The 22,999-nt window shown below is 41.5% G+C and overlaps 2 protein-coding genes across 5 annotated transcripts in view; both read right to left on the bottom strand.

Annotated features, from left to right (window-relative positions):
* Positions 1 to 19,484, bottom strand: part of actn2b (actinin, alpha 2b) — a 31,395-nt gene extending 11,911 nt beyond the window's left edge. The window contains exons 1-12 of one of the 2 annotated variants that reach the window (XM_050071783.1): positions 19,185 to 19,484; positions 11,209 to 11,323; positions 10,944 to 11,063; positions 10,730 to 10,816; positions 9,583 to 9,670; positions 9,271 to 9,349; positions 6,115 to 6,196; positions 5,815 to 5,900; positions 5,526 to 5,618; positions 4,951 to 5,181; positions 2,891 to 3,038; positions 2,336 to 2,486 (exon numbers count right to left, since the gene is read on the bottom strand). In XM_050071783.1, the coding sequence (XP_049927740.1) occupies positions 2,336 to 2,486; positions 2,891 to 3,038; positions 4,951 to 5,181; positions 5,526 to 5,618; positions 5,815 to 5,900; positions 6,115 to 6,196; positions 9,271 to 9,349; positions 9,583 to 9,670; positions 10,730 to 10,816; positions 10,944 to 11,063; positions 11,209 to 11,323; positions 19,185 to 19,313 (1,409 nt within the window). In that variant the 5' untranslated portion in view covers positions 19,314 to 19,484. Of the gene's footprint in view, positions 1 to 2,335; positions 2,487 to 2,890; positions 3,039 to 4,950; positions 5,182 to 5,525; positions 5,619 to 5,814; positions 5,901 to 6,114; positions 6,197 to 9,270; positions 9,350 to 9,582; positions 9,671 to 10,729; positions 10,817 to 10,943; positions 11,064 to 11,208; positions 11,324 to 19,184 lie in introns of those variants that run through there. The other variant, XM_050071784.1, reaches the window with a different exon arrangement.
* Positions 19,485 to 19,663: 179 nt separating this feature from the next.
* p4ha1b (prolyl 4-hydroxylase, alpha polypeptide I b) overlaps positions 19,664 to 22,999 on the bottom strand; it is a 19,326-nt gene continuing 15,990 nt past the window's right edge. For all 3 annotated transcript variants that reach the window (XM_050070987.1, XM_050070988.1, XM_050070986.1), the window contains 2 exons: positions 22,163 to 22,259; positions 19,664 to 22,025 (listed from right to left, as the gene is read on the bottom strand). In XM_050070987.1, coding sequence (XP_049926944.1) covers positions 21,955 to 22,025; positions 22,163 to 22,259 — 168 coding nt within the window. In that variant the 3' untranslated portion in view covers positions 19,664 to 21,954. The remainder of the gene's footprint in view (positions 22,026 to 22,162; positions 22,260 to 22,999) is intronic.

A 22,999-nucleotide genomic window follows, 5' to 3' on the forward strand; every position in this document is an offset into this window, starting at 1 on the left:
AAAGACTCAAGCCCTGAACCCTCACTGACTTAACTGACGTCAGCTGTAAGTGATTGAGTGTGAGAGTCTGAAAGGGCTCCAGATGCTACAAATAGGAATGGGACAGCACTTATCCGCCTCTCTACAAAATGTTGTTAACATTGGCGGCTCTGGGCGTGATCGGTTATTGTCAGCATATATTCCACACACAAAGTATATATCTATATATATCTATAGATAGATAGATAGATAGATAGATATATCTATATNCGCACTTCACATGAACGCGCCTCTAAGTCAGTGAGTCTGTAAGGGATCGGATTGGAATTGGGCCACACACTTCACCCTTCTACGGAGAAAGTGGTTCAAAACCATCTCATATGCAAATCGCATTTAAGAGACAGTGAGTTTATACTGATCCAAATTGATTTTTTACACTGCTTGTCCCTTTTTTCTTTCTCTACTGTCTCAAATCGGAACAAAAACAACAGGGGCACTCATTCAGAAGATGTTGTGCACTGTTTCGCTATGGTTTTTGGGTTGAACGTGTTTGAAATCAGTATAAAACAGGCTGCATTACATTTTCTTAAGTAGCTCTGCCAGAGGTGGATTGTATAATTAGGGTGTTTTCACACTTGGTCCTTTTCAGCCCTCTAAAAAAACTCAGAGCAGTGACTCAGCAGTTTTTGCGCATATGTGAACCCTCCAACAGAACTCGGACTCCTCTAAAGCAAACCTAAGTTTCGTTCGCTCCTGTGAACACAAAGCGCTCCAGGTTCACTTTGCTCTTTGCCATTATATTTAGCCCTCTAGATCACATGCTATTGCACTGGGACACTTGGAAAATCAGACAAAACACTTGCAAGACGCAGGACCAGGAGTAATTTGGTCCACAGATGATAACATGTCTCCAGATGTGGAATGTAGACTACATCAAACAGCACATCCACATCTACAGCACAGAAACACTCAGGTTTTCCTCCAATTTTAAGTTCATCTGAAAGCAAGGAGCTTCATAACGGCACTGCATTGTCATGTCAAAGTAAAAACAATAACCTATGTCAGTACATATTAAATATAGTGTGAACAGAAAGAGGACTGAGGCCCCATCAGAGCTGAAATTGACCAGAAAGAGAACTGAGTCCTCTTTCAAAAGAACTGACAATGTGATCTGTTGGTCCACTGTCAGAGGACTGAAAACACCCCGAGAGCAGGTGCCCCACGTTCAAAGACACTGTCGTTGCCACAGCAGCCCAGGTTCAATTCCAACATTGGCCCCCTGCTGCATGTCATTCTCTTTCTCTCCCACCTTTATGCTGAGTATATCCTATCTAATAAAGGCATGAAAAGACAAAAAATGTTTCACTTTTTGCTATATACAGTATCTATTATAAATCTACTTTACATGTATGTTTTACAAATACAAAAAAACCAGCAACTGATAAAAGCAGGTTAAAGTGCCATGTCTGTTTTTGATTGTTCAGGATGGTTATTGCAGGAGGAATGACAGATTTCTGGAAGATGTTTTTTCAGGCCAGTGTGACTTTGTAGCGTCTGACTGATGGCAGTAACTGGAAGGAGCGGTGGAGGGGGTGAGAAGGGTCCTCAGTGATCAGGGTGGCTTTCCTGATCACTGAGCGGTTATACAGTTCAGATAGAGGACAAGTTTGGGGTGAGCCGATTGTTGTGCTTGCCTGATTAGTTATTGCAGGATATTGTAGCTCCTGTCACTGTTATGTTTTATACGATTTGCTGAAGGCCTCTTGATTGGTTTTGCTCACCCTAATGGTGGAACATAATTATCGCATCACCATCATGGCCTGTATGAGAGATCAGTGCCTGTGTATGACTGTGATTGTTGATCTTAAAGGAGGCCTGAGGGCCGAAACCTCATCTGAATAAAGGAGTGTGTAACAGCTGTTTCCTACTTTCATGTGCCAGAGGTGCAGCAACATACTATACAACCTTACTGTATCAAAAAGGCAGTGCACTTGCATAACACAACATACACTAACAAGGTTTTTAAAGCACCATGTTCCCATTTAAATAAATGTTTTGCTACATTTCGTCGAGGCTGAATGCGCCCCAGATGTTTCTGGGACCACTGATCAACAGCGTTTTCTGTGTGCGAGTAGTGTTGTGTTGTGCACATGTCCTTTTGTTGCTTGTCATCCATAATCTATCCAGACAATTACCCCTGTCGGTTATTCAGTGTCTAAAGCCAAAATGCTATTACATAAGTACTATTTGCCAAACACGACCCCTCTCTGCGGTGTAGCATTTGGCAGCAGTGAAAACGCACTCCTGGGCCTTCATGACAACATGACTGCAAACGTCTGCTATAGGGAGTGCGTACTTTAGCTCCTGTGCAATGGCGGCAATCTGCTCCACTCTGTCCTGGTGGGCTGCCAAGTCGCTCTCAAAGGCCTCGTGTTTTCGCAGCAATGCTCTGACTTCTGTCAGGGTGGATGTTTCATAGTCCTTCTGGGAGAGGATCAGTTCTTTACCTGGATATCACACATGTGCGAAGAGAGACGGAGAGAGAGGTGGATGAGGTTAAAGAGGGGAACAACAAGATGATTGGTATGTTAGGTCTCAGCGCAGGCCTTATTTGGTCATTGCAGATGGAGAAAATGACCCGTTGCAGACCACTACAGACTGATTGCATTGGACAGACTCTAAAACCTTCAATCAGATCTCATTAGGAACAAGTCTAAACAAACCCCAAGGTTAGAGGAAACACTGAAAAGCAGCCAGCGAAGCAGGAATACAGATGCCTGCAGATAAACAGGGAGCTAATAAGTAAACAGATAAACATGCAGACCTATTGAAACACTAAGCACAGCAGTAAGAGATAGATAAAAACAAGCAAGCAGACAGTAAAAATGCCAAATGTACAACTACAACTGACCGCTGGCCCAGTTCTCATGATTGGTGGCTTTTTGGCGGAACTTTTCAGCCAGGTGGTCCAGCCTCTCCAACCTGCGGATCTCTGTGAGGAGCCACTCCTCGTAGCCTTTCTCCGCCTGCTCCAGGCCCTGCCATGCACTGGCTATGTCCTGGACACAAGATGAAAAAAACAAACATCACAGTTTCCACTCACCTAAGATATTTAATCTCCTTCGACCCGAGCTTTTGTTTGGCATGCATATTTAATTTCTCCAAGCTATTTTGGATTAGCAGGATCTGGTAAGTATTACAAAACTAAGCACTGTCTTTGAACAGTAAATAGTTTTTGAAAAAAATAAATAAATAAATAAAAACTCACGTGAGGACACTGGGTTTATTTTTAATATCTGCAAGTGTGTTTATTAGTGGTGTGTTCACTCAGTGACTGCCTTACTGATGGATGCTGGATGATAAAAAATTTTCTTCAGCTGAACTCAGACAAAACAGAGACTGTTGTCAGTGGGCTGCAGCACATTACTCAACAAATTTTGCCTTTGGCTGCTCCCCTATTGATAATCATGGAGTCTGGTTTGACAGTAATTTAAGTTTTGAGCAGCATGTCACCAAGTTTGTGCAATCATGTTTTATCATCTTAGAAACATTTTCAAAATATGATCCATTTTGACTTTTAAAGGCACAGAGACAATTCTGCACGTCTTCATCTCTTCACCTCTGGATCATTACAACAGCTTCTTTTCTTGCCCGAATCACAAATCTATTGATCGACTCCAGACTGTACAGAATTCAGCTGCCAGGCTTTAAACCAGAACCATCACTCCAGTTTTAGCCTCTTTGCACCGGCTCCCAGTATGTTTTAGAATAGATTTTAAGATTTTACTGGTTATTTTCAAGGCTCTTCTGGTCTCTTTCACAGCTATATCTCTGACCTCTTAGTGCTGCACATGCCAGGAAGACCTATTTTGAGGTCCTCAGGCAGAGGTCTTTTGTCTGTTCAGAGGCCTGGCTAGAAACTAAAGGGGACAGAGGCTCGGGAACAATTTGCCTGAGGAAATCATGTCAGCCGAGTCAGTGATCTCTGACTGAAGTCTCTTTTTAAAACATACTTTTATCGGAGAGCCTTTCCTGATTTTACTTGAGTTTGAAGTTCATTTAGACCCTCTTTTATTTTCTCAGTTTTTATACACTAAAGGGTTTTTATGAAAGCTGTTGTTTTCATGTCTTGTCTGTTTTAATTTTTGACATGTAAAGCACTTTGTAACTCTGTTCTGAAAAGAAATTTATAAATAAAGATTATTATTATTATTATTATTATTATTATATCAGTGCCTGTAAATTGTCTGAACACAGCTGTGCAAAAACAAAATTGGAAATAATGCCACATATCTAAAAACCTTGTGATCTGTTCATTTTGTAACTGTATACATTTTCCTTGCTGCATACCCCAAGCTACGAACATCCTTTTTGTCTGCAGAACAGTCTGTCTTATCTAATTGGCCTGTGTGAAATGCTGCATAAGTACAATAATAAAGTCCCAATGTCCTCAAACAAGTACTTCCTAATCAACAGTGTCTGAGCTTGTTACTGTTGCTAAAATTGGTCAAATTTGTTGCCATATCAAACTACAAACATTATTAATCATAATTAAACAAGTTTCAACCATAAAATCTGATCAGGTTTTGGACCTTGTCCACTTTTGTGTCGGGATCGGCTGCAGACTGACTTGGCAGAGATGGCTGCCATCTTGTTTTTACATGGATTAGTGTATTGTGCTCTTCCTACCACTAGATGGCACATAAAAGTGTCCACAGACAGGACAACAGGTCTAAATTGAGTTGAATGAAGAGATGCGCCCAATCCAGACTGTAATCTCATCATCTGAGAACAAAGGGTAGCTAAAAACTACTTAATAAATATTATTTGAAGCTGAGCTGTAGACTTTCAGAACCTGATCCTTCATCCTTTGTAAGATTTTACCTCTTGACATGAAGCGGAGCACACAATCCCAAACATGTCTCGGCTGTTAAATTAGGAGCAGTGGAAGGATTTGGAGATGTGACTTACAGATACCATCTTCCCCTCAGAGGGCATGAAGGCAGGGCGATTGCTGATGCGCAGCTTGGTCTGCAGGGTGTTGAAGTTAATTTCCAGCTGGCACTTCTCCTGCACCTTCGGGGGCTTGTGCTGGCGTCGGTAGTCCCTGAAGTCCTCCAGCTTCCGCTGCATCTCCGCCATGGTCTTCTCTGGGGTCCGGTTCTCCAGCCAGGGAGTGGTGCGGCGGATCCACTCCAGCAGCTGAGAAACAAAAAGGCAATGTGGGATAAAAGTGGAGAGGCGAGAGAGCTCCATGTTAAGATATCAATGTGTCAGGAAGACTGTGATTAATAATTAATTTTTTCAGTAGATGGGCCTCAGCTTATCACAGCAGTGGGATACACAAGTAAGTAGTTTTACTCTGAACTACTTTCATGTGAGAGGCAGAGGGCAAACTTTACTGTAATACAAGCTGTATATATCATTATCCACAAAGGTTCCAAAGTTTAATCTCGCCTTGGAAAATCAAAGTTTTCATTGCACAATGTGTCATCATCTTCCAAAAAAAAAAGAGTCTTTTAATTAAATTTCAAATCATGCATTACCTCACTGGCCAGTCTCTCATACTCCTCCATCAGTTTCTCATTCTCCTGGTTCACGCCGAGCACCTTACAGATCCTGTTGGCAGCCGTCTCTGCCTGAGATCACAGGGGCATGGGAATAATGTAATTACATCAGGAAAGGCCGTGCTCCCATTGATCCTTACATATTCTCATTCTCACATACATATGTGGATCAGATTCAAACTGGCAATAGATTCTTGAACCTGTGGAAAGGGATAGCTAACTCGTCTGGAAATAGAAATTGGTAAGGTGATGAGTTCAACTGCTGTACCTGCTCGGCTCCAGCAAAAGCATGGTAAAAGCAGGACACATAGGTCATGATAGCTCTTTCATCAGGCTTGGGGGTGTTGATGATGTCTATGGCAGGAAGAGGTAGAAAAATCAAAAAAGCAGACTTCGAAAATGGAAGAGGACGGACAAAGCACATCATTTCCTCTCCAACAGATACTCCAACAGACAAAATGTCCTCATACACACACACACACACACACACACACACACACTGAAATTCATATTGTGGTTTTTTTATCAGGAAAACTCATATTGAATACATCTATTTTATAAACATTACCTTCTGCGTCCAGCATTTTGGGAATGTCCAGGTGTTTCTCGGCTATGTCAAAAGCCAGGTTCAGGTTCCCCAGAGGATCATCCTAAATAAAGAAGCACAATTCTGCATCACTGAGCAGCAATGCCGGACTTAAAATGCCACCGCACTGACCTCTCCGCTATGGTGGACACATCATACTCCCTGATCACCTACTGTACATGCACACTCATTTACCAGCACTGGTTTTAAATTTATACTTGTGAGAAGTGCTGCACAAACACCTCAAACTAACCTTTTATGTTTTTCAGTTTTCACACAAGCTGCATGTTTCTGTTCCATGATCAGTTCCATAAATCAGTCTCAATAGGATTGAATAGGAAAATTAGTTGTTATAATTTTTCTCAAATTCAATAGCATGATTGAGTTATTGTACATATTGGGCTTTTATCTGACAGTAATATATATCTATTACAATAACTGTTTTTTTTTGTCAATTAAGCATTTGATCTTTCAGTATAACATGTCAAAATAATGTCTTTGAGATGATGACAAAGGAAAGCAAATATTTACATTTTTCAATAATCAGCAGATTTTTGTTGTCTTTACTTGAATGACTTCACTATTATACTAAATAAATATAACGATTATATGCTTAAAAAGGAACTGTATTGTAGGAGAAGAAGAAGTCTAATATAATATTTTTAAAAAGTGAAACAAAATAATAAATAATTTATCTTGATAAATAATATGCACAATTTCCTATGTATATTGTACTGAACATTTATGTCTATGTAAGTTAACCCTACTTCATATAACCCATGTTTCACTCTACTTTGATATGCTTATGTAATTTATGTTTGTTATCTTCAGTGTTGTTGTTTGTTTTTTTTTAAATTTGATTTATTTTCATATTAATTTCCATGTTGTATTGTTCTCATATATATTGCAAAGGAAACCGTCAAACTACGCTGAATTTTATTTATTTATTTATTTTTATTTAAAAGGGGATTAAAGAAATAACCAAATAAAGAATAAGTAAAAAATGAGGAAATTATTATAAATAAATTCGCTTGTAAATTAATCTACTAACATGTTACTAAAGATATATACCCTACAATATACATCATATATTTCCTGACATGACAGATTTAATGACAAATAAATCTCTGACAGGAGAAAGCAAGTATTTTAAAAGAGTGGGAGTGTTGCATCAAGCCAACAGCTGACAGTGAACCCTTCCCTGCTAATGGGACAGTCAGTGAGAGTGCAATGGGGTAAAGGGATCATGCTATCATGCTGCTGCTATTGTCCCTGTCTCTGTACCACCGTTCCATAAAGGTAGGGGGGGGGTTGGGGGCTGGCGCACTACATGACAGGGCCAGCTGCTTACAGATCCAGACCAGGACATATAGATGGATGAGCAGGGTGGGTAAATTGATGATGGGATGGAGGGTTGGAAGAATGGATAGAAGGATGCCCCTGATCAGAGCAGTCTCGTCTGGCGGTAACACTGCAAGCTTAACAAACACGCTCACCTGGAGCCAGACTCAACAGCTGCCTGGCGCGCAATGCACCTCCTCCTGGCAGTGTGAGCAGAACTGGAAAGTCCAGGTGTGACCAAGTGTGTAAATACATATGCCAAAGAGATTGAGGAAAAGCAGTAAAGAGAAATAGATATGCTAGATTGTGCGTGCGGCCTCATCGCTCACATTTACCCTGAGTGCCCTTTCCTAACCATGAAAATCGACACCATCGTTACTTTAGATTTGACTGCTTAATATCATAGTACACATCTCACGGACATCTTCCTGCCTTTCATAAGGACCGGCAGCCTCTAACTAGGGAACACTACGTGACATCATGGACAATAGCAGAGGTAAAGCTAAGCCTGAGCTCTGCAGGGACTAGGCTCATGTTTCTGTGGCTATTCAGGGTCAACTGCGAGCCAGAGCAAGTGAGTTGTGTGCTGTTACCAAAACAAATGAAAATGTCACTCTTCGTAATCAGCCATGGTGTTTCCCCTACTATACATATACACAGTACTGGGCCGAATTTGGAAAGCAAATGTTCCTATTTGAGCTCAGCAGCCCAGTTTCTCATGAGAACATGGTCTTATTTAAAGGCAATGAACAGTTTATCTGCAGTATCAAATAATAAAATCACAGACAAACTCTCTATTGTCGTTTCTCCCTGCTTGCAGTTTTCTAACAAAACAAACTTGGCAGTGGAAAAGAGAAGCCCCAACTATTCACCCAGCAGCTGGCTAAGACAGCCCCTTATTCCATTAGAGAAAGGGAGCGTTACTCGCTACTCGACGATGATGGGAGGGCTGTCAGCTGGGCTCTCTAGCTCTGCAAATATGCAACACAGCTCACTGAGGCCCTCATCTGTTTATGCTCAAACACTGAGAATCCTGGGCATCCGTTAAACCCAAAACATTTAACTGAGCTGTGGATCTGTTTGTCCTGAAAACAATTCAAGCTCAAGTGCTATACACACATCGATATGCTGGAATAGAGACGTCAAACTCTGCATTTATCTGTCATAATTTAAAGGTAGAAATGCCTTGAGTTGCATGTGTACCACTTAAGGTTTGACACTAAATGCACTTAGGCTAAAGACATTCGACTATGAAGAAGAAGCAGATCCATAGATTAAAGTAGCATCACATCCATTAGCCAAACAACACACTGTTTATCTACAGCAAACAAGAGCTTCATCCTACAACAAACAAGTGGACTTCCCACTGACAACTTACTTGTCTTGAATAATCTGCATTGTAAACAACACAAAGCTGGTGCTTTGAAACACCACATATTTCTCTAAGTGCCATAAATAGTACCAACAGTCCGATGGATCCCAATGCACTGTCTCAAGCTCACACTGCTATATTTTGTAACTGTCTCTAGATCAAACACTTCCCTGTTCCCACAGACAACTCAATCAAAACAAGCAGCCAGGTGAGCACTGTGAGTAACTTGTTAGCAGAGGAAACGGCTCAAGAGATACACCTATAGTCCTTATTCAACATAAAAAGCACTCCTAAAGTGGTGTTCAGTTCTAGAGTTCAGTCTGGATTTCACACTGTGACAGAGGTGTTAATTTTGTGGAAGTCAGTCGTGTTAGTGTTTGGGGCTGAAACACAGCATCCTGGTTACAGGTGAAACCACACGACACCTTGTTGAGCTTAGAGTAGTCGAGGAGGTCGGGTCTGTGTCTATGAATCAGGGCGCAGAAGGCCAGGCCATCCTTCCAGCTTCACAAGCCGAAGAGCAGAGAGAACCGACATGTCAGTTCAGACAGCTTACATGCTAAGTTGGAGTGCAGCTCTAGCAGAGGAGCGGCAGCACTTGGTGCCACACTCAAGTCTAGATATTTTGTATTGTTTAAAGTCAGCCTCGGCAAGAATGTAGTACTGACATAAAATACTGCAAAAACCAAACAGCATTTCAGACTCAGTAAACAGTATTTGTTGAGTTGGACACTTACCTGACATGGAAGTTTTGGACGTTGACATTCCTGTAGGGGGCAGTCTTTCTCTGACACCACAGAAGAAGACCCTCCTTGGCAGATGTTTCTGAGGAGCAAGTGCATTCAAAGGAATTGGTTAGATAGTAGTAATCAATATATTATATAGTATACTAGGGTCGTGCCCATAGACTGTAAATAAAGATGGATGACACGTCTCCACTTGCCTCCAATGTACAGAGGTGAAGTTAAAATATCCCAGATACGCTTGCTGCCACCTTGCTCTGATGATGTCATTTGGAGCCAGAGCCTGCACAGTAGTGACTGCCGCGGTATCAAGTTTCCTGCCCATACCCGTCTGACCAATCGTGAGCAGCGCAACTGAATGTGAGCCCACCAATATACTCACACAGCTATCAATCACGTTGTAAAATCCCTGTTTTATAGCATTAAATTACTAATTAAATCCAAACTAATCGGAAAAACCGTGTGATAAAAACAAACTCAAATGACAGAAACCATCTTTGGGAAAAATTTATGTGACATGTACTTTGAGTTTTTAGTTTGGCTCATGTCCCATCCACTAACATAGAGAGGGCGGGCATTATGACCTATACTGCAGCCAGCCAACAGGGGGCCATTTAATGTTTTGGCTTCACTTTTGGGAAGCTGTCATGTCGTCCATCTTTACATACAGTCTGTGGTTGAGCCGAATACTGGGTTGAAACAAGTATCCTGTATGGATAACGTGCTTTTTATGAGTACAAGCATTATCTGAGTAAAATGTGTCAATGTCTGTGCTTGTGACAAAGGAAAATCCTCATTTGGGTAGCTACATAGTTCTCTCACTCTTGTGATCAAAAATGATCTGAGGCTCAGTATGACCTTGTTCTATAAATACTTCTCTAGTAAATAAAAAACATAGCAACTTCTGATCAACTCCAGGCTTAAAATAACAATGTCTGATCTTGTCTCACCCACTTTTGGTTAAAACTCTGCCCATTGCCGAGTACGGATACAGATACAAATAATGCAGTTGGTTGATTAGATGCAGATAATGATGTACGCTCTCCCCCCTACAGTATAGGTTTTCCTTGTCTACATCTAGTGGACATGGTGTCTTTAGAAAATGACCTAGATTTGGATTCTTCGAATTTTATTATCTCACCTTCCACGGAAATGTCCTGAATGGCGAAGCGGAGGATGATAGTCCAGATCATTCCAAGTGTCATCTTTACATTACCGTCCACAATCTCTGAAAGACAAACACCATAATGAATACTGACGTCTGATTATCATTCTTAATATTCTGCGTTTGTGAGTTCCTATTAGAAACCTGATGCCCTGTAGTATAGTCATATGCACAGAAAGGTTTCAGGTACCTTCAGCTCCAATGGAGACCAGTTTTACTCCTTTACTCGTGATGAAGTCCAACGCTTTGTTGACGTTAGCAATCTTATGAAACCGCATCTTCCCTCTGTCTGGCTTGGGTAACCTCTCTCCTGCAAAGAGAACATTATGTGACAAAGTTAATACTACAGTGATCAAAATGCAGTGAATGAAATGTGCACATCATCCTGCTGATGTGGTATCACAGAGAATAAATCATGAAGTTCAAAAAGAAACATCTCCCTTTAGTGCTCTAACCTGAGATAACTTCCAGGAGCAGCATGAGTTTTAGTCCATTCCTGAAGTCCTCCTCAATATTTTCAATCTGAGTTCCAGCTTTCCTCAAGTGGGAGTTACACCAGGCTGTGAAGGTCTAACAAGAAAGACCCAGGTCAATTAAAACAGGATTTATAAAACGTCACCGACATATTCTGTGCAAGAAAACCGCAGTTAATCATTTACTTCCTGTGAAGCTCTGATGCACCACAGACAATTGGAAAGAGTAAAGACCAGATAAATGCCACTTATTGATAAAAAATGCATTCATATAATATTCATATTTTAGGTAAAGTTAAAGCAAGTTGGACTTAAAACTTTAAAATCTCCTTCAAATGATATGGATTATGCCACAAGCATGAATAAAGTATTATAGTATTAAGTATTATATAGTATTATAGTTCATCACATATTGATAGAAAATTGTCTTAGGTTTGGGGCTCACTAACATCATAAAAAATACACTCTTATAAGACTCACATAAAATGAAAAGTTAAAATAAAAATTGCACTGGAAATAAGAGTTTTTCTGATTTATCTTTTTGGCATCTAGAGCAGCTGCCCGATGGGAGAATCTACGGGAGTAGTGAAGAGGATCTGAGGGGTGCTTTGTGATGAACTAGGCCATAATTTTAATATAATTTGGGGAGATAAACAATCTAAATTAAAGAATAACCACGCACCACTGTCTGAAATAATCATTAGCAAATGTAATCATAATCATAAATAAACTTCACAAATTGCCATTATTATTATTACTGCTGGTTATAGTATTAGAGTGTACCGCAGTTCTGTGTTCCCAGCAGAAGCCATTGCTCAACTGATTCGGGCTGGTACAATGTCAAACACTGTACTGTCTCTCTATTTAATGTCTTTCAAATGTAAAGTGGAAAACTAGGATGTATTATGAGTGTTACATGGGCTACATTATTGTCAACAGTTAAAGTTTTTGTTATGTATTATAATGTCATAAATATGTCATATAAAAATCATAATATGTCAAAAAAAAAAAAAAGTCCTAAAAAAGTCATAGTACCTGTACAGTCCTCAATCATATGCTGGCTTCCTAAAACTGCCCTTTGAGGAATCCCTACTATAAGATTTTTGATTCAGAATGCTTTAAAATATTCAGTTTAGGTGCTTAAGGTCCAGTTTTTAGGATTAAGGGCGTAAGGTGGTTACCGTGGGCCCCAGTGCACCCTATTATGACAGACCCTTGTGCACCCTAGTTACTAGTTATGGATGTTTGTAAGTTTTAGACGTATATATATTTTACCAACAGTGTGTCTTACTGCCACTTTTATGTTATATCAACTTAAAGATGTGCCCAGCTTGTCAGTCTTGAGAGATTTTGCACCTAAACCTGCTGCTGTAAATCGAATCATCTTGTTACATGACTGAACAGAGAACTGCTACTGGACCACATCAACATACAAATGACCCAGCAATCATCATTACATATCTGTATATGACAAAAACTTCAAAATAAAATAGGAAATTATTGAATTCATTGAACACGGGCGTATTTCCAGGTGCCAGTCAGGCCCCTCCACCCCACGGGCCCCAATGCAACTGCACTACCTGCACTGTCTACTTACACCCCTGATTTAGGGCCATCTAACTGCAGAAATATCTAAAATATTTACAACTATGTTTTCATTACTTTATAATCACCTGAAAACAAGAACCATGTTTTTGTTACCTCAAAATGAGCCGTTTATCTCTACATATGCAGCCAGCACATTCTCACTGCGACCTCGTCACATATTGACGTTTGGTCATGGACCTTCCACGTCCAGATATAACGTACAAGGTACCCTGGGTGCTATTTTCACAGGAAATTTAACGTTTACATACAGTCTCCTTCAAAATAAACGCACCATGTCGGTACACCACAAATTGACATTTTTTTCCTTCAATAAACACACATGGTTAGGTTTAGGAAAAAAGAACAGGGTTTAGCTTTAGAATCTTACAGGACGGAATCTTACGTTTTTTGGCCCCACTCGGACTTTTGCCACCTAAACTTTTGTCCTTGTCCCGCTGCGTTTCCCCCTGATGCCACCAGGTGCCAATAAACTATAACGGTAATCGGCCGCGTATCATGCCAATGTTAAAGGACGCCTTTTTCATTGATTTCTGATGCCGAAAGTCACTGCCCAAGCGCTGTATTTCGACGACTTCGGAGTGAGACCAGGCTCATTCAGCAGGTCCTCTCCCATATTGTTCTACAGCAGCCCAGAACAGATATATCACCGGCTCTACATTAGGCAATTTGCGTTTTCATGTCAGCCACCGTAGTTCTACACGCTTGGCACACGGGAGAAGTTTCACTGTGGCAACCTCACTGCTAGATGTCACTAAATCCTAAACACTGGACCTTTAAGTTGGTAAAAATTTCTTCAGAGTGGGATTTCCACCAAATCACCCTAAAGGGTCACAAAGGGGGGTTGATTGATAATGGTACCCTCGATGTTAAACAGGTGATTACGGCCCTGGTGATGAAGTCTGCCTTTCTTTTACTGCATGATTGTAAAGGACTGAGATTTGTGCTTGAGTTATGGGGATGATTTTGTTTTTTTCTCCCTCATCTTTGTGAGGAAGTTGTACCAGAATGCACTCTTGAAAGTGAGGACTGATTTGATGAGTGGCCAGTATTACTTACACTATTATATATTCCTCTCTGTAATAGATCTAAACAAACTGAGGCAGCTAACAGCTTAACACTTCAAGACTACATTAATGGTAACCTTTCTGACCACTGTTACATTTGCAGATTAACCTTCAGTGACCCATTAGTGTCCAATTTCAACTTTTTCTCCCTGTAGTTCCACAGCTAACGACCATCAGGGCAAACTAACTCCATGCGAGGCACTGAAACACTGTGTAAATCAAGTTAAGACAGGATCATTGTCTTTCTCCTCCTATTTTTATAAAGTCTGTCAATAGCGAGCCACAGAGTTCACGGGCGCTCAACACTGTGCGGATGAAAGCTTGGAGCCGACCACAGAGCACATTCCGACCGATATAAGGCGTTAAATTTAGCCTGCTCTGCTGTGCCTCACGATAAGAGACCGGGAGGAAAAAACGCCAAAACATCTCAGCGTGTCAACATGAGTGAAAACGTCACATGGACGCAGGGAGAGTTTTCCCCCCTCTCACGTCACTTTCTGTCACCATTTTGCCACTTATGATGTGATTGCTTCCAGCTGTGGGGAGATAGCTTTATCACAGTGTATGTAAAGCTGTTCTTCCAGGTCATGGTCATTACAATGCTGAGGTATGAAGACAGGCATGCGTGGATAAATGATGGGAGTATATTCTATTTTTAAATGATTTGACGGATAGGCCACAAGGACGAATGAATGGGTCTGTCATGGTGTCAAAAATGTGAACTCCTGCCTCAATAAGAAAAACATTTTAATAAACTATAGTCAACTAGAAATTACATTATGTTTATAGGTACTTCAGTGGAAGTATAGGGGAGACTAGGGATGGTTGTAACACTTTAACTTCCTCCAATCAGGAACAAGCTTTTAACCAAGTGTGTTAAAAGTCATTTAAATGTTGAATAAAAAGCTTTCAAAACCTTGAGTTTCTGTCATAATCCTTATTTCATAATGTTATATTGACTCCAGGTTATGTTACAACCAACGGAGGCCGCCATGTTGCACCACGTTTGTTTATCTGGTGTCTTTATCGGGTCAGTTTGTTTTGGAGAGGAAGAGACCTCTGCTAATTCGGCTCCCTGTAAAAACCTCGTGAACATCTGGATCTTAAGTTATCTGGGGAAAAAGTGAGCACACACACAGTGCAGAGAAACACTGATTTGTAACATGAAACTGCTTTTTAACTGTGTTTTTACTGGTGTAAATCACCAGGTCCAGTTGTTTTGGAGGCGATGAGACCTTTGCAGGTAATATGACTCCCGGTAAACACCTCCCGAACATCTGGATCTTACGGTATCAGGAGAAAAAAATGAGCACACATAAGGAGGTGCTGGGCTGGCGGCCCATCTCCAACATGCCAAACGGCATCAGAGAAACACTTATTTTTAAAATGAAACTGCTATATTCAGTGTTTTTACCTGCTTTAATCACTTAGGCTGTCTGTTTTGGAGAGGAAGAGACCTCAGGGGATGATTCAGCTCACAGTAAAAACCTCCTGAACATAAACACTAAAGGTATTCTAACCGGGAGAAGTTTCAGCTGGTTGCAATCTGCAATCCTCACCACTAGATGTCACTAAACCCCCCTAAATCTTACACATCTCTACTTTAAAAGAGCTCAAAGATACTGACAGAAATGTCAAAAATGTTACAACCAACCCCGGTCTCCCCTACACTGGTTTTACATTTGTATTTTTCACACTTGGTTTAACTTCATTTTTCAGTTTTTAAGCACTTTACTGGCCATTTTTTTTATCAAACAGTGTACTGAGAACATTTCACATGAGCTCATTTAGCTTTTAAAGTAGTGTTTGTTTTTACACCTGCTGTTTTATCAGCAACTATAGAAATACAACAAAGCACTGTAGCACTTTTTCTTACACATCTTTGAACCCAGTCGAGCTGTATATGGGTGCCAGCCCAGCCACTCAGGCTTCCCCCCTGGGTGCCGTTGCAGGAACAGAATATTACAGGCTTTAGAGTAAAGGCCATCACATTCCCCACTGAGTGAGTCCCCAGGGTGTATGTGACATTGAACTCCTGCCCTCCATGTGAAAAAACGCAGCCTGTCGGTTCTCCAAATTTGACCCAGCTACAGTCACAGACCCCCTGCTGCCCACTTTCCAAGCCCCCCGCCTCCCCCTCCAGCACTACTGACCAGTGACGATTAAAGCTAAAAATATTCATGAATCACATCCAGTGAGGACCAACCCTGTCGCTGAACTGGCTGATGCCTGTGGGGCCTCGCTGGGTCGGAGGCTGGCAGGCCGCGTCCAGGAGGATGGAAAATAAATGAGAACCAAGTGTTTAAATCGTTGAAAAGACAGCGGCTGTGTAACATGAATGAGCGCTGAAGGCGAATCTGTCTGGGTCAGGTAATAGATTGAAAAAGGTCACATTAATATCCGCTGATGGAAAGATACCACAACTGCTGGTGGGATTTAAGGTCACTTGGGCTCCATAAGAGACATTATTTGAAAACAGTGAATAAAAACGAACAATGCTGCTCCCTGTGAGTGTCAAACAAGGGTACAGAGCAACTTCATCACCTCCTACCGTGCCAAAAAGAAACACTACACCAGTGTTACTATATGCAACCATCACTGGTGCTTTATTAATTCTGATCACTTCCAACAGCTGCTCCATAAACCAAACCACTCTCCAATGAGCGACTTGTCATCTCCAAATTATAATCAGTAAAAAGATAAACACTGGAAACATAGCTGTGCATATAAAGCCTGGCTATCTGTTGCTGCCTTGTGTTGCCAGAAATACTCAGTTTTGTCATCCCTGTGGGGGCCAGTGGAGGTTAGGGGCCACGCTCATGTCCTCCAGTTGTGCAAAGGGCTGCAGTTTAAGGCCTAGGCCAACTTTTAAAGCCCTAAAACCAAGTGACAGTGTGGGAGGTCGAGGCTATATCGAGTTGAGCTGGTGTTGCTGCTACAATATTTCTGAGTGGTTTCTATAAACAAAAGAATTCCGCACCAAGGACACTGGATTAACCCTACTATAATGCCTTTTGGTCCCGAGGTTAAATTTAGCTGCAGCGTCCATTCTAATCCCAAGAGCGTCATCATGTGTTAGGAGCATCTGTTGACAGCTCGCATTCCGCGCGTATCAGTGGAGAGGCAGCAGACTGCAGAGCCGCTGGAAGGCTCAGCTATTGTTAGCTGGTACCCACCGCATCCGTCCGTCAAGCCGCCCTCTGAGGACCCCCGGCTGCGGCAAGTCAGCAGCACCTAACGGGAAGTGCAATGATTCTTGCCTTCAAAATAAAACTACATGAAACTTCAGTTGGTGGGGGTAAAAATTATTATCCCTCAGGGCCGTAGCACCAAATTCTGGGCCCTACGTGTTAGCAGCCTTGTAGGCCCCCCTACCCACCCTCTTTTGATCCATGTCTCTTTCACACACCTTTTGATTTCTTTTTTCAAAGTAAAATTGCTTTCCGACCTTTCCTTTCTTTTCATTTTTGGAGCCCAGATTTCCCTTTGTTGGGGAAAGATATGACAGTGTGCATTGGTATAAGCACACCCATTCACTCATTCGGCTTTGTTGCGTTTAGAGACAAGCCTTTAGGCATATGGGCCTCAAAGAGCTTCCACTACCTTTAAAACAAAGTTCAGTCTTTTGGCTGATCTATTCAGGTAATTTGATTTAGTCATGACCCCCCACTGGGGCCCTTGGTAATCAGTCCCACCTTTCCCCCACTAAGACGCCCCTGGTGCCTGATACACTGGCTAAAGTTGATGCCATGCCATTGTTTATTTTTCTACTTAAATACTTTATGTGAATTGAAGTCCAAGACAAATGCTTCATTAACTTGGTATCTGTGGTAAAAGAAACACCAATTCTATTTATTTTTTTGTTGTTGCTATGTTTATTCCACTTAAAGGCTAATCCAATAATATATTATATATGGCTGAGATCCCAACGTGTGGACAGAGAATTCTTTTCACTGTATCACCTATTTGTTTCATTCCACCATTATCTTAATTTCTTTGTCGTCTCCTACGGTGGTATCTCACTTGAACTATGCTACACTGCCTCCAGTGGTAGTGCTCCGTTTCGTCTGTGTCTGTATGATTTCAGAAAATGTGCACAAACCTCACGAAATGAACCCAGAGTGCAGACGGAAGGTTCTGTCCATCTCCATATCTAAAGCTGAACCCTCACCTGTCTCAGAGTATTTTTACACTGTAGTATTCCTAGTTTTACTTCAATCAATCAATCAATCAATTTTATTTATAAAGCCCAATACCACAAATCACAATTTGCTTCACATGGCTTTACAGCATACAACATCTCTCTGTCCTCTGTCCCTCTGACCCTCGCAGCAGATAAGGAAAAACTCCCCCCAAAAAAAAACCTTTAACGGGGAAAAAAGTAGCTAAAATACCAAAATATTTCTCCCACTACTTTTCATTTTCCCCAGTGCTCTACATAATTTCTTAGAACTATTCCGTATATGTAGTTTGTTATGCTTGATTTATTAAAGAAAATACAAGAAAAAAAAGCCCAACCACCACACCAAGTTAGCTGGGGGCCCATCAAACTTTTGCACCCAGGAGTCTGTAACTTGATGAATCGGGCCTGCACTTAATGCCCCTGAAAATATCAGGTAGGGCCTATCACAATCAGTAGTGGCGTCATGCTTTATAAATAGCCTCTTTTTTTAAAAGAAGAATAGGCCTCATAATAATGAAAAGCTCAAGGGCGTGCTGTTCGTAATTTATATAACAGTTTTAAAGTATTCTGTTTCTATTCAATACAAATCACTAACAACTACTAGCAAATACTTTTTACATCTCAATTTATAATTAATCTTAAAAATAAAAATTTAAAAAAAAGTTTTTAAGGGGTGGGGTGCCTGAATACCTTAAAATAAATAGAATAAAAAATAAAAATAAAAAATAAAAATGTCACGGAGGAGCATCCTCAGAGATCTCCCTACAGAGGTCCAGGCTAAGCCCCCAATGTCCTCAAATCCTAGAACCGCCCATGGCACTCCGTTGTTTTATTTTGAAAGTATGAACCGGAAGTTCCGCTCTTTACTATGTTGTGCTTGACTGAAGTCCCAACGGAGATGAACCCTGTTGTTCCATACTGTATAAGCACAGTACTGGCAGAGTACTGACGTCATATTGAAATATCAAACAACTATTTTAACTTCATTTTGAGTAATATAAACACATATATTTCACCTTCACATCCGTCACACAGTGCGCAGCCTCAATATGTCGAGGATTCATCTATTGTTTGTGACACTGTCTTTTCTTTCTTTGACTTACCTTCCTCTGCTGTTGCTCCCAGGCAGGGTCCAGTAACATGTCCCTGTCCCACTCATCCTCCTGGATCATGTACTCATCCTCGTAGCCGTTATCATAGTGCACCGTGGTCTCCACCTGGGTCATCATCATTGCTCCGTCACACTTTCTGTTCCCTCAAACTCAACTGCGTGTTGTCCTTGTAGACGGACAGCTGGACTAACAGTAGTGCTGCTGAGGACGGGACACTTCCCTGACTGTCTTCTCTCTGAGCTCTGTCTCTGTCTCTCACGCTTGCCCTTGTCCTCCCGACCTGACAGACGTCTGGCCCTGGTTGCCACAGATGAACAAGCGACGGTATCATTAGTACTGGACAGTCACGTGATGCCTTCATACCTTCCCCTAAAAAATCCCCATCACCCACCCACACCCTCACACACACACACACACACACACACACACACACACACACAGAGAGGCAGACAGCAGGACAGTGCGTTAACTTGAGATCAATAAAACAGTTTTTATTATAGAAAAAAATCATTTAAGACAAAAACATCACAAAACAGGCTTGGGACATATAAATAAAATATTTCTTCCTTGGAAAACCCACATATTCTCACACTGAATAAGCACTGGGCGTCCTCAACAATCAAGAATCATTCACTCTGTTTAAAAACTGGGTTTTAAACCGGTCATGGCACAGTGTGGTGTGTCCAGCCCACTCCTCCTTTTCCTAGAAAAAAATAAACTGCTGTTCCTTTGTTGTTTAACTTAACAACTAAACGGTCATTACAAAACACTGAGACAATCATGATGAACACAACGTAAATTATAGGCAGCATTGGAGTGTGTGTGACCATGTTTGTGTCCAGGTGTTAAACGTACAGTGTTTAGGATTTAGGGGGACATATTGGCAGAAATGGAATATAATACAGTAAGTATTAGGGCTGTCAACATAGTGCGTTAATTTCAATTAATCACAAAAAAAAGAAATTAACGCTGATTAATCGTGTTCCATGGTACCCTTTGACCCTGTGTGTCACTGAAGGCCACAGTGCTTCTGTCACATGATGGAGGCAGACGAGACGACACTGCTTGGCCCCATGAATGAAACATTTATATCTAAAAAAACACCTCAGGCCTAAAATATCACCTAAACTCAAAGCACTCCGAGCTAGCACAGCCTCTGATGCTAGCACTAGCAGCCAGCCTTGTCAAGTCACACTCGACCAGGCGTTCAGACGCAAACTGAGTAAGTCTACCTGTGGCCAACTAAATAACTCCCTTGCAGACCAGTTTTAGTGAAGGACAGGGGGACAATATTGCGTCCAAAATCCAGCAGCTTTACTACGACACATCTGCCAAAATTCAGTGACATTTTTTAAATACTTTGAGAGCAAAAACTGATGTAAATGATTAATAGCTTGACAGCCCTAATAAGTATGTTTTCTTTAGTGAATAATCACCTGAAAGTTAAAAATTGTTGTGCTTTGGGACCTTAAATTGAGCTGTTTATATCTACACAGGGAGCGGGTCCTCATCCACAGAGATTGCCATGTTTCTACAGTAGCCCAGAGCGGACAAACCGAGTACATGCTCCAGACAGGGCCACTCACGTTTTCACTGCCGCTGTAGTCAGCAGCCCCTTAACCTGAAACTGCATTATTCTGTGTTTTTATCGGTTTAAATCAGAGGAAGAGACCTCTGTGGATAATTCGGCTCCTGCTATAAACCTCCTCAACAATACACACTGAAGGAATTCTAACCAGGAGCAGTTTCAGCTGGTTACAATTTACAATCCTCACCACTAGATGCCACTAAATCCCCCTAAATCTTATACACTGTTCCTTTAAGTGTGCCCATGCATTTGTAAACACCTTGTGTTCAAGTACAACAAATCTATCTCATAGTGTGCCCATTCAGATGAGTTAAAAACACACACCAGGCTTTGAAGCAGACAATCAAGGAATGTGATGTGTCGAAATGCACTGCATAGATCTAGCCGTGCAACTTAAATCAGCTCTGATCAGTTGCACAGCTTACAGGGAATGAAGAGCGCGGATTGTGGTCAGTTTTGTTTTTTTTGGAGTTTGACCATTTTGCTGAGTTGTTCATTCTTTCCACGGAGCACTTACTTTGGCTTTAAATGGAAGTTACTAGAAACAGGGATTGTAAAAGAAGGAAAAGAGAGAAATTCAGTGAACAACAAGCCAGTTGAAGAAAAACAAACTGTTTTGAAAGTGGTGCATGGAAATTTAAGAACAAATAATGTACAGCCCTGCTGATTTCCATTGTTAAAATCCTTTCATTTTCTAAAAACCACACGCCCAGTTGCTCTGTTAATAAAATGAAAGGAATACAATGAATCAGACAGGCCTCTTAAAAACTTAAAGTGTAACTTTAAGTTTCAGACAGACAGGGAGGAAGCTGGTCCCTACGGTCACCACTGACGGATAACCTCACCACAGAGCTAAAGTTCATACAGAGTGCAAAGACAACCACACGGGAGTGAAAAAGGGCACGAGTGTTTCTCCAAACCATCCGACAACCTTAAGAACATGTTATCTGTCACAGCGATGCTAATACTGTCCAGGGGCTCGACATTAACCCAAACAATATCTGGGCTCAGAGCGTAATAGCTGGAGAGGAACTGAGAGTGTTTGAAGACAAGGAGTGAGCCATGTATCCATATGTATCATCTGTGATCTGCAGCAGTGTTCTCTGGCCCTGGGTGGTTCACAAGGAAGGAGATAGAGAGCCAGGGAGGTGAAGAGGAGGTTTCCATTTGCCATTAATCCGTCTCATTTAGGCTACAAGGTCGCCGCCACTCCTGGCCTCGTTCATGGATCCATTTGTTTGATACTAAAAACAGAAAGAAAACTTAACTAAATGGCTTCAACAGTGAACATTCTCTTACGCAAATACTTTGGTCTCATAAAAGATGTGTACTCATGTCTTTATAGATGGTTTTACAGGGAACCAGACAAAGATGAGCTCACCCCACTTGTTGCCGACCAGCACTGGACACGCTGCATGTCGGGTGCTGTAGTCTCCCTCCCCGCTGGGAAACAGATTGTACCAGAACACTGCACTGCCCTGGAGACACACAAACAACAGGCAGCACAGGTTAGCAATGTTACGCACACTCCAGGAATGTCACAAAGTCATCCTCAGTCTCATAAAGCCCCGTTTCCACTGAGCAGTACAGTTCCGTTCAGTTCAGTACGCTTTTTCTTTTTCCACTGTGAAAAGTTGTGGATGGTACCAATGGCACCGTTCTGTACCGTCCCCATTCTTGGTCCCCCCTCTGTTGGGGTACCTAGCACACAGATCTGGTACTAAAAGGTGGAGCTGTGAACACTGCAGTCTGTTGATTGGTCAATAGAGGACGGTCACTCTGCTCAGTTGTGGCTGGTTTTGAGGCTCATGTAACCACTGTTCATACCGTGGAGAGTTTTATCAGTGAACTGTAACTATAAAATGAAAGGATGTTTTGCTGCCTCTCACAGCAGCTGGAGTCGCAGAAAAAACACTTAATTCCTGCCTCCCCGGTCTGCCTCCGGGGTTTTTTCGGACCTAAATGTATTGAGGAGTTTTGCACAGTGGCGACTGGATCTTTGCTCTCAAACCACAAAATAATGTGATGGCACAACAGTGTCCTTCAGTACATTATTCTATGCTTTCTTTTGATTTTCACATTGGCTAGTCATCCTGTTTAATTTGTCTTCTGATTAAATCGGAACCGTTGAAACAAGTTGTAGGAAGCCTCTGCAAGTAATTGGTTGCTGGCAGACACTCTGTGCTGCAATAAAATGGTTAATCAGCAGTGCCGTGCA

The sequence above is a fragment of the Epinephelus moara genome, chromosome 19 (assembly GCF_006386435.1).
Source record: "Epinephelus moara isolate mb chromosome 19, YSFRI_EMoa_1.0, whole genome shotgun sequence".
Lineage (NCBI taxonomy): Eukaryota > Metazoa > Chordata > Actinopteri > Perciformes > Serranidae > Epinephelus > Epinephelus moara.